The sequence below is a fragment of the Nicrophorus vespilloides genome, unplaced genomic scaffold, assembly GCF_001412225.1.
Source record: "Nicrophorus vespilloides isolate i.1.1-1 unplaced genomic scaffold, Nicve_v1.0, whole genome shotgun sequence".
NCBI classification, from domain to species: Eukaryota; Metazoa; Arthropoda; class Insecta; order Coleoptera; family Silphidae; genus Nicrophorus; species Nicrophorus vespilloides.
In genome coordinates, this window is record NW_017098500.1 from 17,546 (window position 1) to 34,566 (window position 17,021).

At 35.3% G+C, this 17,021-nt stretch overlaps 4 protein-coding genes and 1 non-coding gene across 6 annotated transcripts in view; 2 read left to right on the plus strand and 3 right to left on the minus strand.

Moving 5' to 3' along the window:
• LOC108562594 (homeobox protein ceh-30) overlaps positions 1 to 2,884 on the plus strand; it is a 10,298-nt gene extending 7,414 nt beyond the window's left edge. The window contains exons 2-4 of the mRNA XM_017920995.1: positions 2,220 to 2,374; positions 2,434 to 2,570; positions 2,638 to 2,884. Of these exons, the coding sequence (XP_017776484.1) occupies positions 2,220 to 2,374; positions 2,434 to 2,570; positions 2,638 to 2,857 (512 nt within the window). The 3' untranslated portion in view covers positions 2,858 to 2,884. The remainder of the gene's footprint in view (positions 1 to 2,219; positions 2,375 to 2,433; positions 2,571 to 2,637) is intronic.
• Positions 2,885 to 3,340: 456 nt separating this feature from the next.
• Positions 3,341 to 3,414, minus strand: Trnat-agu. The gene has a single exon. It is a non-coding gene; the product is annotated as a tRNA-Thr (tRNA).
• Positions 3,415 to 3,580: 166 nt separating this feature from the next.
• LOC108562614 (glycosylphosphatidylinositol anchor attachment 1 protein) lies at positions 3,581 to 6,257 on the plus strand. Its single transcript, XM_017921022.1, has 8 exons — positions 3,581 to 3,730; positions 3,794 to 4,203; positions 4,259 to 4,418; positions 4,478 to 4,669; positions 4,723 to 4,925; positions 4,983 to 5,202; positions 5,255 to 5,837; positions 5,892 to 6,257. The coding sequence occupies exons 2-8, from the start codon at positions 3,844 to 3,846 to the stop codon at positions 6,193 to 6,195; spliced, it is 2,022 nt and encodes a 673-aa protein (XP_017776511.1). The 5' UTR covers positions 3,581 to 3,730; positions 3,794 to 3,843; the 3' UTR covers positions 6,196 to 6,257.
• Positions 6,258 to 6,991: 734 nt separating this feature from the next.
• Positions 6,992 to 10,101, minus strand: LOC108562613 (zinc finger protein PLAG1-like). The gene is made up of 2 exons (XM_017921021.1): positions 9,642 to 10,101; positions 6,992 to 9,372 (listed from the first exon to the last, which is right to left on the minus strand). Exon 2 carries the CDS (start codon positions 9,344 to 9,346, stop codon positions 8,030 to 8,032), a length of 1,317 nt encoding a protein of 438 aa, XP_017776510.1. The 5' UTR covers positions 9,347 to 9,372; positions 9,642 to 10,101; the 3' UTR covers positions 6,992 to 8,029.
• Positions 10,102 to 11,991: 1,890 nt separating this feature from the next.
• The window catches only part of LOC108562605 (inactive dipeptidyl peptidase 10), a 74,088-nt gene continuing 69,058 nt past the window's right edge, over positions 11,992 to 17,021 (minus strand). For both annotated transcript variants that reach the window (XM_017921008.1, XM_017921007.1), the window contains 7 exons: positions 16,629 to 16,856; positions 16,026 to 16,276; positions 15,488 to 15,964; positions 15,276 to 15,428; positions 14,999 to 15,204; positions 14,735 to 14,940; positions 11,992 to 13,089 (listed from right to left, as the gene is read on the minus strand). In XM_017921008.1, the coding sequence (XP_017776497.1) occupies positions 12,952 to 13,089; positions 14,735 to 14,940; positions 14,999 to 15,204; positions 15,276 to 15,428; positions 15,488 to 15,964; positions 16,026 to 16,276; positions 16,629 to 16,856 (1,659 nt within the window). In that variant the 3' untranslated portion in view covers positions 11,992 to 12,951. The remainder of the gene's footprint in view (positions 13,090 to 14,734; positions 14,941 to 14,998; positions 15,205 to 15,275; positions 15,429 to 15,487; positions 15,965 to 16,025; positions 16,277 to 16,628; positions 16,857 to 17,021) is intronic.

The window sequence follows — 17,021 nt, forward strand, 5'->3', positions numbered from 1 at the left end:
AAACTTAACATGTGTTTTTACTTTAAGTTTTTAACACTAAACTTCACTACAGTTAGAAATTTACAAAAAATCAATATCAGGTCCTCCCAAAACCGAAAAACATGGCAAGGGGTCTACGACACAAACAAGTTTGGGAACCTCTGATTTAAACATATATTTCGCTATGTAATAGGATATGTTTCAGAATTTTAAAAATAATATCAACAACAATAATAAAAAGGGTATCTTGTCCGCATTTGTTTGACACTCCACATGGTATATTTATAAATTAGAGAACGATTTTCGGTATTCGAAGCGTCCGCTCTTTGCAGACGTGTTAATTACAGAATAAAATAGATTCGCGTGCCTGAGTCGCGATCGAATCCTGCTTCGGCGGATGCTCCTCGCCCCGCAACCGAAACCCGGTAATTAGACAGCGTTTAGTGTCACTTTGTCTTTGGAGACCAGCCCTGTCAATTAGCCGTTGATATATGCGCGCACATACACATGTATGTCATTTATATACACACACACATTTATATACAAACACACACACGTACGCGGATGCATTCTTTAAACGGGAGGGTATGTGTTAAAGGACGTCTATACTCTGCTCACTCTGTGTTCGTCTCTCTTCATCTCTTTAGCACGCTTGGAATCTTCGAATTTGTCTGCGGATAATATTTAATGAGTTTCCGTTTATTTTTAGTGGCTTCCCCGCTACTTCTTCGGCAGCGCCGAATTAATTATACTCCTTTTACACGAAACCGCGCGCCCCATTTAAAATGATAAACGTCGACGATTTTTCAGGACAGACCGAAAACCACTGCTATACTCGCACCGTCACTATCTCTTCTCCAAACGCATCTTCATCTTAACGAGACTTCTCACATTTCAAACATTCACCTATTGCTTCTGTTCAAACACATTTTACCAGTGTCGTAACAATTTCACATCAAATATATACATTTTTTGCAATAGAGTATTATTATCCTTGTGATTCAACTAGAATCATTTCTTTCATTACATTGAAACGTGTGTTTTGTAACAATCTATTATACTCTAGAACAGTCATGTAAATTACTTTAAACGCGACTTTGACTTAATGAGACTTCTCATATTTCAAGAGTTTAGTTATTAATTCTTTTCAAAACATATTCCCATATCTGTTCATAACAAAAATGGGTTCAAATATAGATTTTGTACTTTGATTTTCTGAAAATCTTGCATCTTCAACATTTCTTCAAAAGTTTTTATTCTTATAAATTGTATAATAAATTCTCAATATAAGTTGAATCTTTTTTGTCTAGAAAAAGTTAAGTACAGATGATCCTATTTTTGGATTTTGAGGCCCCGGGTGTAAATATGGAATGGGGCCCACAATAAATAAAGAAATATATTGTGAAAAAAAATTATGGATAAAAATTATGAGCGAAGTGGTGAATTCAACTGATTGAGGGCCCCTTCATTGGCGACTTTAGGGATGATTTCCGGATAGCTCCCAATGTTTGAAAAAAATCGGTAACATGGCTGTTTCAAAATCTATTTATTATACGTATCTGAGGTGCCGATCAAAATAGTATTTTACTTTTTCGAAAAGAATAGATTAAGAAAATACAAATTTTTAAAGGTTTACTGAATAAAAATGAGGTATAAAATAAAACGAAGCCAAAAACGTAAATCACCCAATTACGAGGTCGTATTTTGTTGGGTTTGTGTGTACTTAAAATCGCATCGAGATGGGCGTCGTTGGAGCAAAAGCATTTTAATTTACTGCCACGCCATTCCATAGTGTCATTTATAACTGAAATTAATGTCATCTATCCGCCTCTAATCGTCGTCAAACGACTTTAGCCCCAAAAATACAATCCACTAAAGAGGTTCCAAGCATACACGCATCCACATACATACATATATATATTTAAAAACGGAGAGAGAAAGATCTTCCGCTCTCCGCAACTCACTCATGCTTCTTTCTCCTCTCTCTTCTTTTTTTTTAATTTTCTTTCTTTTTTGAATCTTGTTTCTTGTTTATCTCGAGGAGTCATTTTTCAACGCTCGCATCGTTACCAGTTTAAAATCTAATTCTGTCGCAAATTAGCGTCTCTTTGGGGAACACAAACACGCCCAGCGTCGTCGTCGTCGTCGTCGTTCCGCGCTCTTATAATTCCCGCGGCTTTCGTAACACGGCAAATTAAAGTCCCGCACTTCAAACACTTAACAAGTATTAACTCTTCCAGATTCCAAATCCGACGATGACAGGAAGAAGAGACCCAGGACCGCGTTTACAGCGGCCCAAATAAAATCCTTGGAAGCAGAGTTCGAGCGCAACAAATATCTTTCAGTCGCCAAACGGTGTCAACTATCGAAGTCATTGAAGCTAACCGAAACGCAAGTGAGTATTTTCATAATTTCACTTGTATCAAGCAATCTATTAAATTTTTTTTTCTTTAGATCAAAATATGGTTTCAAAATCGCCGCACAAAGTGGAAGAGGAAGTATACCAACGATATAGAGATTCTAGCTCAACAGTACTACAGTTCCATGGGCATCTTGACTCCACGTCCGATTTTCTTAGGTGACAGATTATGGTAAGTTACATCTAGAATACACATCTGATGATTGCGTCTAATCTAGTAGGAATCATTGCTACAACAGGTTCTTTAATTACGGGAATCAAAGTGGAGGTCCAAACGTGTCTTCGCAGATGGTTCCTGCAGTGGTTCCGATGCCTTCGACGTTGCCTCCATCCATGGTACCAGCCTTGACCAGCGCTCAATGTTTACCCTCGTACAACGACTACCCGGAAACCGGGCAACCGGAAACGTCGCCCATCCTGCAGCTACAAAACTTTGGAAGGACCTTCGATAATTCATGATATATCCGTTAAACGTGCACTAATTTAAGGAGATTTTTTTGTAATTCTATTTTTAAGCTATAACGTACTACAATAATACATCAAATTATATATTCTAAATAGCAATCGTTAATTAAACCTCTACAATTCCTTAATATTCATTATCTGCTTTACTTACTGTAGATTTACAAATTAATCAATTTACAATTCGAGTCGAAATACTTAGCCCTTAATTAAACAAAGTCATCATATTTCAATAGTTTAGGTATTATCAGCTCATAATTAAGATTTAGTTTCAAAGTTGTAATTTGATACCCTGCATCATTATGCATTCAAATTCAATTATCTTAAACTTCAAATTAAGTTTTGAAAAACACAAACAGAGATATACATGATCATATAGCAAACATGGTATAATTAAGTCGAATTTTAACATAATTAATACTTAATATAATTCAAGTTAATATCAAAACATCTAAAAAAAATTTAATCCAATTTAGGATTAGGCCCCGGGGAGATTCGAACTCCCGATCTCCTGTTTACTAGACAGGCGCTTTAACCAACTAAGCCACGGCGCCCTTTATAATTAAGAGAAAATATCCCTTGAAGCAGTAAGTATTTACTAAAACTATTCAAATCTTGGTGCCAAAGTTAAAAGAAATAATTAATAAACTATAATTAATGTCTACGAAACAAAGAAGCCAAGAAATGCAATTGTTTTAATTTAATAAGATTAATATCATATATGAAGTTGGTAGAAGATTTTCGTTTGTTTGGTTTTTGACAATCCCATTCCCGGCAGTATTAGTAAACGTAAATAAGATCGTTAATAGAATACCAAAAATCAATTGAACCAAAGAAACAATTACAAAACAATCTTAATTAGTAATTAAGGTAAGTTTTCATTTGCAAATGTATTCTCAATGTTTATGTTTAAAGTCGACACCTCTCTTACAGTTTTAGGTTATATTTACGCCCTATGAGTAATTGAGTAAATATCAATAAGTATGGGCCTGTTAACTGACCCAAGTGCTGGCCAGGGGAAGCTCATTAAATTACTTCTCAAGTATTACGCTAAATTATGTGTGTTGCTCTATACTGTGGGGATTGTTTACTTCTGTGCACTGGCAAGTTCGCAAATCAATAGCAGCACCTACTTCTCAGAGAATGCATTGTTACCAGGTTTAGTTCGATCAGAGTTCATGGACAATACCATGGCAATGAACTACTTCGATGAGCTCAAGCATGAAATGAAAAAGTACGATGATTCTATACCATATCCTTGGTTACTAGCTAAATTTAGGCAGCTTGGATTAGATACATATACACATAATTTTTCTTTAAATTATCCTTTAGGAGCTTCACAGGTAAAATATTAATTTTTTTTTGTAATTGGATTTGGAATTATTTTTTTTGTTTAAGAAATTCACAGGGAAAAATGTTTATGCAATAATTAGAGCTCCTCGTGCAGCAAGCACTGAAGCTCTTGTACTTAGTGTGCCTTATAGACCTCCAGTTAGTGTGCATGCACCCACTGCATCTTCAATAGCAATTATGTTGGCTTTCGCCAAATTTGCAGTCAGTGAGTGTTTCAACTACTTCTAACCAATGAATGGTATTTATATTGATTTTAATTTCCAGAGGAAAAATATTGGGCTAAAGATATTATTTTCCTAGTCACTGAGCATGAACAACTAGGAATGCAGGCTTGGTTGGAGGCCTACCATGGAGTTACCTGTGGCAAGAAGGATGTTTTGATTTCTGGTGATATGAAAGGCAGGGCTGGATCAATCCAAGCTGCTATCAATTTGGAAATACACGAGCCTGAAATTGGTATAACATCCACCATTTAAATATGTTATGAAATTAATGATGAATTTTTTTAGGGCAAATTGATATAAAGATCGAGGGCTTGAATGGCCAATTGCCCAATTTGGATCTTTTCAACCTGTCCGGTAAAATGGCTTTAAAAGAAGGACTTTCCTTAACGTTTAAGAATCGTTTAGCCAAGAGGTTGAAGAGTTTGTGGAGGGATTGGATCTACGCTTTTCAAACCATGATGAGTATGGTTGTTACGCAAGCTACTGGTGTACGTATTTGCGTCATCAATTGAATCGAGCAAATTGAATGAATGTTATTTGAATAGGTGCCGAACGGAAATCACGGATTGTTCTATCGATTCGGAATACAAGCTGTCACATTGGAAGGATTTTCATTACCTAATCCTAAATCTAACAGGGCAGGTTTCTACACGATTGCGCGTATTTTAGAAGGCACGTTTAGGAGTTTGAACAATCTTTTGGAACGTTTCCATCAGAGTTTTTTCTTCTACCTATTATCGGCAACTGATAGATACATTTCAATCGGTGAGATTATTATTATTTGTGAAGTATTCGTTTCTTAATATAAGGATTGTAGGACTGTACATTCCGGCTATTTGTTTGTTGGCTGCGACTTTTATGATCAAAGCTTACGCTAAATGGTGTCAGCTTCATAACAATAATAAAACAGACGAAAAACAAGCTGGTGGTGATGCAAAGAATCAGTTAAGCGATGATGTTGTTAAGGAACTCGAGATGAAGCATGCGGCATTAACGCAGGGGGATTGGGAACAGAAGTTCGAGGTGGAAAGTGAGAAGCCGCCAAACGATAAACACGTGGGTCTAGGACACGTTTCTTTAGTCTACGTCCTTTCACACGTTGTGGGCTTCGCCTTGAGGGATTTACCGAAGTACATGTCGCACGTTGGAGCGACCTACGGGTATTCTACAGAGACAAGCATTTACGGAACATTTGCAGCTGTCTCGCTTCTTGGAGTGTTGTTCCCGCTTTGCATAAGACGCAAACCCGCCTACAAAAGCATGTCCTTCTTAAATATAATTGCATTATTAGAAGTTGGAACGGCGCTAATTTGTCTGGCAATGTACAATATATCCATAGCTATGTTTCTGGCGGCGATTTATGCTCCAGCTACGCTTCTAATCAATCCCACCAGATGCGGGTACGTCTACAATTCTTCTTTGATTTGAATAAATTAAAGTTCATCCCGTTTCAGCTCTTGCCGAATAGTACAAAGGGTCTTATGGTTGATGATGCACCCTTTCGTGGTGTTTAACGTTTGCATCGCTGTTTTCACATTCACTGCATTCCCTAACGATTCCCTCGAAGAAGTCTTTTACAGAGCTTTGGGCGCTTCGCGTCAAGCCATGGTTTACAGCATCGTCGATTCCGAAATCTACGGAAACTGGTTGTACAACATGATCACAATGATTTTCGTCTCGACTTGGCTGTGCTTCTATTACGTCACGTTTGGAAAGGCGGATCCATCCGAGCAGATTATCAAAAAGAAGAGCGATTGAACTGTGTTGTTGTCATCCGGTTATTTCTCTTAATGTAGAAATAAAGTTGTTTTTACTTACGTTTCTATGCAATTCGTTACGCCTATTCCTCGAGATTCTATTTTGTAATAGGTAAAATATATTTATTGGCTGATTCGAAAAAAATACAATTAGAATGTCGAGTATAAAAGTCTTCTCTTTATTGAAAACTAAAGACAATAATATCGAGAAAATATTCATACGATAAATTAAAGCTGTCCTACGCTAAACTTTGCAAAAAGGTGCACGTATATACAACCTTCGAATTAGTATATAATAAAAATACAGACACAATAAATTAAACAGTTTAGTATTTATGAACTTCTCAACAAACATTCGGAACAAAAAGCTTTTTTCTTTCTATTATTATTATTACCATTACTATCACAATGAATTGACAACAATTGACGTGGAGAAATATTTACAAAATATGTGGTTGCTTGCATTAGTTATAATGATTGAAGAAATATACCAGAACTTTCGCCTATTAAAAAAATACTTATATATATGTTTAGTGAACAAGTAAATGATTGAATTAAACCTGTTTGTAAATATTTCTTTTGTTTCATATTTGAACCGTTTTCAGGAAGGCTTATGTGTGTGTGTTTGTGTTGTGTAAATTCACCTAAAAATATGTTTTATATAAAATGTGAACTTCAATAATACTATTCCGTCTCTCGTTAATTAATATAAAAAAATATATTATAGATATGCTCATATTAAATATAGATAATAGTTATATAATACAATAGTTTTATTTACAAAAAATATATTGTTTTTATTTCCTTCGAAAACGTTAGTTATAGCAAATCTATATGATTTATATATATATATAATAATAATAAAATAACATTATCTCTCTTCATTAAATATATTATATTTGTATTTGCTTTGAAATCTTAAGAACTATGACTAGCTGTTATACAGCAATGATTGTTGCAATGAGGTAGATATAAATAAATCAAAAGCACAACCGCGCCATCGACAGATTTCCTTTCTTTTCCATGCAGAAAGCGTAAGAAAATAAGTGTGCTTTTTGAATTAATTTTTGGGAATGGTTTCCGATTCGACGTTACTGTTTTCCTTTTCATCATCGTTCGCACATCATTAGGTATTTAACATCTCTTATTGTTGTGTTTTGTACTTTAGTTAAGTGATTTTTAAAAAGTATATTATTCAACAAGAGAAACAAGGCCATAGTTTATACGCGATTCGATTTTCATTATGGAATTTGTATGTATTAAAGCTTTTTTTTTTTTGAACAATGTAACAAGTGGATGTTGTTAGTAGCACCAAGCATTAGGAGGCGTTTAAACTGATGCGTCAAGTATCATATAAAAACCATCAACATTTGATGTAATTGAATGAATATATGCAAGTAATATGGATACCTGTTGGAACAGTATAGATGCGCGTTTCCTATTTTTTTTCTTTCGAAATTTATATATGTATAAAAAAACAAATAAAATTTAAACAAATAAACTTAAAAGATTTAACAACACGTTGGATCAAAAAACGCAACTTTTTAAAGCATTGGCCCGAGCGACGTAACTAAAATAATGCGCGGGGCCGAATTAAACATATAATATATATAAAAAAAAATGTACGTCTTAAAAAACGTAATAGATTGTTATGGTTCAGAACCATAGATAAACTTAGATAATTTAAATAAATGAAGCAGCTAACAATTCAATCCTATCTCTTGTTAAGAAATAATGACTATAAATTTCATCTCTTTGGATCACTTTTGCCCGTAGAACTCTTTACCTTATAGGTTTTTATAAAAAAATAATGTTGTAAACGAATACTGCATATGTTATTTTGGTGGTGGATTGTGGAAGGTTTGACTGAAGGCAGGTAATGGAAGATTCTCGCGCGGCTCCTGCTCGAGAAGATCGATGAATGTGTCGTCGAAGATCGGACCGGATGTGTCGGGATCGGTGATCTCGTCGAGAATTTCACTACCGAGATCGGTGAGTTCTCCCTGAGTACTTGTATCTTGATCTTGAGGTAAGAATGACGGCGTGGAAGACTGCTCCAGCAACGGGAACAGCGACTCGAGGTCCAGATTCGTGGGAAACGTCGTCGTCTCCGGATTCGATTCCTCTTCGGTTTTTATTACAATTTGTTCGGACGTTTGCGGTTCCTCGTGGTCTTCCTCCTCTTTGGGTAGGAGGCTGTCTTCCTCCTTGACGAGGGTCTCCTCCGCGTTCAGTCTCATGTGCGATTTCTTGATGTGCCGAACGAGGTGATCTTTACGTCCGAAACGCTGAGGGCAGAACTGGCAGAGGAAGTCGCGCTTTCCTGTGTGAACAACCAGATGTCGCCGGACGTCTTTACGTGTGAAGAACTTGCGCTGGCAATAATCGCACGAGAACTTCTTCTCGTCTGGGTTTTTCACAGTGCGACTGCCCGCGTGGATTTTCAAATGGTATAGCACCTCGTCTTTAGTCTTGAAGGACTTCTGGCAGATTTGGCAATCCAACTTACCCTCTTCGGCGGCGTGCAGCGCGAGATGTTTCTTGTAGCTCAGCGATGAGGTGTACTCCTTTTTGCAGTCGCTCTTCTCGCACACGTGCACCTTCTTGCACGGACTGTGTATCTTGATGTGATTCTTCAGATGGTCTTTGCGATGGAAAGTGCGCTCGCAGATAGAACAGCTGAATGGTTTTCGATCCGAATGTATGAGGACGTGCCGGACCAATTTGAATTTCGACGTAAACGACTTTTTGCAGTGTTCGCATTTGAAAGGCGAGCTGGTGCCGTGGATCTGCTGGTGCTTGGAAAGTTTATTGGAATTTTGGAAAGTTTTCTGACAAATAGGACAAGCAAACTGCTTCTTAGTACCCTGTATTTTCTTTAGTCTCTTCGTGTTAACCTTCGTTCCTTTCTTAGGCGTTTGCAAACCCGACGGTCCAGGCTCATCGTAGTTCGGTTCATCCTTCGTCAAGACCGGCTCCGGCGTTGACGCGATCGACTTCTGCGCTTTGCTGTCCACATAATAGTTATAGAGGATTGGAAATTGCGGTTGCAAGTGATCCGCAACTGTCATCTCATTTGGTTTCTCGGATTGGCTTTCCTCTGCTATGTTATTCAACTCGTTAATTGTGATTTTATCGCCAGGTGTCCCCATGGCGATATCAATGAAGGCAACATCATCTACAAAATATAACCACATTCAGCATATTAAAATCTCCCTGCAACACGAAAATAAAGATGATATAATATTGTTAAAAAAAAAACGGTTTAGTGGAAACATCTGGCTTCCACTTTCCCCAATAAATATTTGAGAAAAAGTGACCTACAATGATGAGCTCTGACATTGAGCTATGGAATGTTATCTGTTACACAAAGAATGTGGGTCACATAATTACACTCTCATAAATGTCAATGACAACAGCTGAGTTGAGCACACAATTAATACTCACAATATTTGTTTTATGAAGATCAGGCACTAACCAATAACTGCATATTGAATTATAAACCTAAAGTTTGCAGACAACAGTTTAATATTCCTCAGCACCTAACTAGACAATGTTTAGAACCACTTTAAGTTAATATCATAGTGATCTTCACATTCATTTACATCAGATCCTCTGTTTCTTCTATCCCAACACTTATCACAATAATTGCTGGTTGATAAGGAATTGTCACAAAACGATGATGATGATGATAATATATGATAAAGCTACCCGTTTTTAATATTATATCACATATTGCAGTTGTAAGTAAAACTGGTTCCTTTTTTCGGTTGCTCTTTCGGACATTGTCTGCTTTGCTTTCTTTTCTTCTCTTTTTTTTAAGAAACCCGGACGACCAAAAAAAAATGTATAACACAATTATGTAAACACAAAACACACAAACGTCACTGTCAAACCGCCATATTGCATATCCGTATACGACTGAAGTTAGATACTATTACAATCTGCAGGACCGTACTCAGGAAAATTATATGTAAAGCTTATGGTTAAGAACAGAAAATATTGAAAAATATTTCTATTTTGGTCGCCTGTATCACGAAAATCTGATAAGAAAGGTGGTTGGTTCAATTCCGAAAAATCAACAAAAATTTGTGGTGTCTGTTAAACCCGAAAGGGGTAGAAATAGGGCCGGAGAGATTTAAATCAATAAATAAAATTGATATAAATCTCTTTTATTTGAAACAAAACAAAATATTTCTATTTGATGATTCAAGTCATCAAACGATATAATTCATATTACTCATTTAGTCTGTGCTTTGCACAATTTCGCCAGTTTTCGATTCTTGTCTTGGTCTTCATGTTTGTCAATTTGAAAATACGGTCAGGATTTAAAAGAATAATTTGACTATGCTATACAATCAAATACAAAAGTCATAAGTTCAAAAATTTAAAAAATGAATGAACACCAAATTTATGTTAACATTGGGGTTCCTAAACTAAAACTGATAGTTTCACCCATTGTACACAACTTTGGGTTAGTTGTGTTTATTTTTATTTTTTTACTCATTACATATTACACCTTAACTACTTCATGTTGAGTTCAAAATATATACAAGGTGGCGCAAAAGTAATGTCATCATTTGAATTGGCTGCCATTTTTGCAGATGGCGCCAAATGTCACTGCTTTGAGATTTATGATGTAGATATATAGTGAATTAGTTGTCAACAAGCCATGGAGCGATACACACCTCAAGAACGTAGAAACTATGGAGATTTTGAGAAACCAATTTCCAGGTCGAGTGATCTCACGTTTTGGAGATTTGAATTGGCTGTCCAGATCGCCAAATTTAAGAACACCAGACTTTTTAAAATCTCGTGTTTACTACAACAAACCACGAACCTTGAAAGTCTTGAAAGATAACATTGAAGAAGAAATCGCCAATAAACTTTTGATGAAAACAGCAGCCAATTCAAATTATGATGTTAATTTTGCGCCAGCTTGTAGTATAAGTTATTAATTTGTTGGTTCAACTTTTTTGTTTTTATTTTACAGCATTCTTGAATTTGTAATTAAATATATGAATTGGACTTTTATTTAGAAAATAATTGAATTAATGATCTTTAAAACTTAAGAATCTATCACAACAAATCTGTCTGATGCGGTTCATCGGTTGAATATCATAATACAAAGTACAACATTGACAGTACTATTCAGAAATATGCTTATCTTCGGTAAAAATTCAATATAAATTATAATATTACTAGTTTTGTTATGTTTGTCTTGTTACATAATGTTTGACAATCTGCTACTACGGCTCCAAGTCATACATCAAACACGTAAGAGGACGACTGTCAGGTGTATTATGATTGAATATCACTAGTATAGAGGATATCTATATATTAAAATGATCTTTTGGAGACAATATTTTTACAGGTAAAATAAGATATTTTGGAGTTTATGTTAATATTTCTTATTCTTCTACAATTAGGGATGCAAATGAATATAAAAGAAATAGAATAGTTGAAGATTAATTAAATAGGTTCACATGCAAAGATAATTAAAAAGTGATGTTACGATATTTTCTAGCAAAACGTATGGTTCTTGTATTAAGATGAGTATCAAGCAACGAAATCACGAGCTTCATCTGCACTAATATCTCCAGAGACCGAGTTTTATAAAAAGTACAGAAAAGTTGTCTGGCTTCTCTCATGGGAAACACTAATGGAAATGTAAGCAAAATTACCAATGTTTTTTTTATGCTGCAATATTCTCTCTATACTTACATTTTAATAAAGGTAAAATAAATATTTTCGTGGAATATTAATTAATTAATTTTATTATACTTTTTTTTTGGCTTTGGTGTCACATTCAAATATCAGTACATCATACAAATAACATTAACAATTGTATTACAATAATCAAATTTGTTCTTCATCATCGATGATAAATATAACCACGAGGCGACCAAAGGAACAAAAATTACAATTACAAATTAGGTATCATCGGGTTTCGGGGGGACATGTAAAAAATTATCGGGAACAATACGATTCTATACAGTACAATTTTATAAACTCTCATCAACAATAAAGCTAAGGTCAGGCACATATATACATATATTTTTTTATAGACGATTCGAAACGGCAAACTTTTCAACAGATCAAAGACATCAAGGATACAATATAAATTAGTGAGAGAACATCTAAAACAATGCGTCGAAAATGTTTGCAATTCGAATGATATTCAGCAAAATGGATAATTGGACGTTTTTATTTATTTATTTATTTAATTTTTTTTTTCACATTCAATATATTTCAATTACACTAAATTCCAATAGAAATACGCTCATCGATAAAATAATAACATTTAGAGATTACATCATTTCTTCACCTTTTCCTAAAGATATCGCTTGACTCGAAGTTTTCCGCTATATTTATAAATATAACTTTTATTTCTCTTACTTTCTTGTTTAAATTACATGGAATGTTTTAAATATCTCCTTCTTCGATTGGTCTATGTGTATTTCCTTTTGTTTTTTGAACCTTTGTACCTAGTCTAAATCGCATTAGAAAACAACGATAATAGTTCGATCCCTTCCAAATATATATATAGATATATAAATATAAATAGCATTTCAATCTACTTAAACTACGAACCTTTAATAATTCCATATAGTTTGTCACGTTTTTGATATGATTACAAAATTTCTTCTTTTCATAATTACGGTCATACTAATAAAATATATATATGTATCCATGTAGATACCGAATGCAAGGTCTCTCTCTCTTGATTCTTTCTTCGTGAGGAGGATGTCCGTTTTTACTGTATAAAAAAATCGGTTTCGTCCTGCCAGTCCTCCACTGCCGGTCCGAAACTGTCGTTAAAGAACAGGTCGATTTGTTTGTAGAGATGTATCAGAGATTTTTTACTAAATACGTGATTTTCATCCGGGTACACCTGAAAAACACAGATACAAAACAACGAACGACTATTTGGAGGTACATCAACTAGTGAACACAACACCAAACTATAAATGCTCATCTCATATGTACAGTACACAATAACTTAAAAACTAATAAATATTAGGAAAAAAAAACGTTTATTTAAAATATTATTTAATTCGTTTACTATGAAATATTTAGTTTTTTTTTTCATTTAATATTATAATTAAGGTTTCACATTTCTTGACTGATAATCAATAGTTTAACTGCCATTAATCATGTTAATATTAGTAATATTTTTCTTTTGATTAGTTATTATTACGTGATATATTCTACTTGTATATGAAAGTAATTCGATGTAACTTTAAGGACTATCAGCCAGAGTGGTAAAATCTTATTATGTAATTGTTTTTAAATTGACAAACTTCGATGTAAAAAATATTTATTGAAATGAAGTATGCTTTTCGTTTTAATTGTTAAAATTTATATTATGCCAAAAAGTAATCCCAGTCGTCGCGGGATAATCCGAAACTGTCAATAAAGAACTGATCTAATTGTTGCATTAGATGCAACATCGAGTTTCGCGAGAATTTCGCTTTCTCGTCGGGATAAACCTGGAAAAAAGACGGTCCAGTTTCACAAAATTTGCATCGTGTAATAAACAGCTTGTTGTTCTTAGTTTCATTAAAATTGTGTCGCCAAAAACTCTGTTCGAATAGGATGGATTTGATGTAAATTTCATGAAATAAAGTAATTATGGGACCAAAAATTTACAGGATTATGATTTTGTGTAAGCTATGATAATTCAAAAAAAAAAAGTGAAAAAGAGCAGAACGGAATCTACATTTCAAGGAAAATACGTTGAGTTTCAGAGTAAATGCATAATACAAATAATGTAAATAGTTCGAATGAAAGCAGAAATAATGAAATGCGGTCGTAAACGTTTTATGATTTACTGCGTTGTTGCAATGAAATTTGATGTGCGTTCGTTCCTAAATTAAAGCCAATTATTTCAGTATTTATATATGAAATTGCATTTTCCATATAAACGTTCTCGAAGCAATTCTTATTATTATCTAATTTTCATTTCATATTATATGTTAAACTAAATATCTTTCAGCTGTAGCTCAAACAAACTGAAAAATAAGTGCTTTAAGACGTAGGTTAGAAGCTATACTTATTTAGATTAATATAAATATAAGAAATATTGAAATGAAATTCAGTAAGTACTGTTAAAACTAAGATACGAATAGAAACTATTATGCAAATGGATTGTTCAGTGCAAATTCTGTTAATGGGTATTATTATAATGGAAACATGGTGAAACTGAAAGGCTTTGCTGAGTGCGCAGTGAAGAGGGTTCGGGGAACAATGGAATTATGTGATGTTCTTACGTTTCGCGAATGACGCAACTTAGACAACTCAATTTTCGATGCTTCCAATGCAATTAGCAGCTAAATATAAAATGGATCTAATAACAAACGTTCCATGGAATTTCCGAAAGGTTGTAGAAGAACATTACTTTTTACAAAATTATTTTGTATCAAAAATAGTAATTTTTAGAGATTCAATTCTAATTGTTGTGAAATAGAGTTAATAATAACATGCAAACAAAAGCCATGCAATGTGTTTAAATATTTATAAAGATATGTTGAACTCACTAATTGCTGAAACATGACGCCTTGATCGATCATCGCTTTTGAGAACATCATGGAATGCTGTGGATTGACCGTGGTGTCGGCTGTGCCATGTACAAGCATATACCTTCGTCCATCCAAATTTCCGGCTCTCTTTGTTAGATCTGCCCTTTGGTATTGAATGAAATGCTCCGAGGGATATCCCAAATAGCGTTCGGCAAAGTACGAATCTAAGGGAAGGGTTGTTATTGTAATATAGCAGTTTTTCATTATTCTTTTGAAACTAACTGTAGTAGAGCCAGTTCGTTATGGGCGAGATGCTCACTGAACAATTCACCACTTCGTGGATGTCCTCGAGCATTAACATTGCAGAAACATAGCCGCCGTATCCGGATCCAATCGTGCAGACTTTCTCGCGGTCTATGAATTTTTTAAAGTTATCCCGCAAGTAGGTTAACACAGCCAATTGATCTGTCACCTCCGTTTGGCCAACGCTGGAAAACAAGGAGATAAATGAAAATGAATTGATTTTTTTTTTTGTATAAGTTCATTAATCAGTAAATACTTGTTGTAAATTTGCCGTCGCATTTTCTCCCCTTGGAAGCCGGAGCCGCGTACGTCTATCTGCGCGACGATGTAGTTTCTGGTGCTGGCTAGGTACCAAGGCCAGGACACTTCCCACTTCTCTGAGACCGATTGTGTTCCCGGTTTGGAATCACTTGAAACAAAGAGGATGCTCTTGACACTGCTCGAAGTCGGCTTTCCGCAGCTACTCACATGATAAGTATCAAAGGGAATGCGACATCCTCGTATTCCCTCAGCACAGGGGGCAGGTGCAGCTTCACTTGCGCTTTGTAAGCGCCCCTTTCGTCGATGTCCACTTGGAACTTCTTTATCTTTGGCATCGAAAGGTTGCGCACCTTGTTACGCAAACTGGAAGCGGCGTCTAGCACTATGAGACGGTAATTCGTGGAAGTTTCCACTAGGAAGACGACGGGCACGTTCGGCCCTAAGCACTCATGCACGTAGTACCTGTAGTTGCTGCTGAAGATAATGTTATTGTAATCGCACCGGTAAATCATGAACATCGTGTCGTTTAGGAGGGTTTCGTTCGTCAGATCCTCGAACATCGTCATGTTCAGGTCGATCTTCGGTTGGCATGTCATGCAGGTCCATGCTTGGGTAGAATTCGTGTCTCCAATTTTGAATAGGTGTCTCACGCCTGGATTCTCCTCGTTTGTCGCGATTGCATAACTGCAACAACAAAATAAAAGAATAAATAATTATTACAGTTTAATGATTTCAAGTCCCTTACATAAGGTGATTCTCTTCATCCCACGCTAGGATCCGCGTGACTTCGAAAGCTCCGTGCGTCAAAGGTACCACGTTACGTGATTGCAGCTGACACACGTGCATGTAATCCCCATTTTCTCCGTCTTTCACTGGACATCTGATCAACGCTCGAAGACCGTTCGTGGAAAATATAGGATGGAATATCGGCTCAGTCCATCCACAACCCTCCAATAATTCCGGCGAAGTTTCACAAACTGCCCTCTCGACATGGAACTATCGAACATATTTAAAAAAAATATTATTTACTCTTAAAAATCGTCTTTGTTTTTTTCCATTAATTCTAAGTTAGTCCCGTATTATGTATTATTCCTGTTATAAAAGAGGTAACTGCATACATTTAATATAAAGTTTATTTCGAACAAATTTATTTTAAATGAGGATCTTCTTTTATGTATAAATATATAAGAGTTGTCATAATTTAACGATGTTTGAAAAGATGTATTCATATTTTTGTTGTAAAAATGATAAATGCCCATAATGGTGTCGCATGGAAATATGAAAAGCTTCACGACACAATTATTCACCGAAAGGATGACTCAAAAGCATTTCCACAAGATGTACTCACGTTCGTGCAGTTGTAATTATTTTGCGATCTGCAATTTAATACAACCGATATGTTCTGTCTCCTATTCAACCAAACAACAGAGACTTGATGATCGTTGTAGAATTTGGCGCTGGTCAAGTAACTTCCCGGTTCGACACTGTTCGTTGGTCTCAGTTGCACGGGGAAGAGGAACTTGGGTGTAGTCAAATTCACCATCCACACAGATACATCCGGATTTCTTGTCTCCACCTGCAACATATTAATAACATCTGTATAATGAATTGTTAAAACATTCGAACGATTTACCAAAACCACAATTAATGATTTCAATTAGAAAAAAAAAATTGCAGCAAGCCTTGGATTATTATACGCCAGCAATTGTTCCGCTCGAATATAACACGAAACGAGATTTGA

Excerpts from the sequence above, each read along its gene's own strand:
- LOC108562614 (XM_017921022.1), top strand. The coding sequence starts at position 3,844 with ATGGGCCTGTTAACTGACCCAAGTGCTGGCCAGGGGAAGCTCATTAAA. Across the intron at positions 4,204-4,258 it reads ATCCTTTAGGAGCTTCACAG|AAATTCACAGGGAAAAATGT; the intron begins GTAAAATATTAA and ends TTTTTGTTTAAG. Across the intron at positions 4,419-4,477 it reads TTTCGCCAAATTTGCAGTCA|AGGAAAAATATTGGGCTAAA; the intron begins GTGAGTGTTTCA and ends TTTAATTTCCAG.
- LOC108562613 (XM_017921021.1), bottom strand. The coding sequence starts at position 9,346 with ATGGGGACACCTGGCGATAAAATCACAATTAACGAGTTGAATAACATA.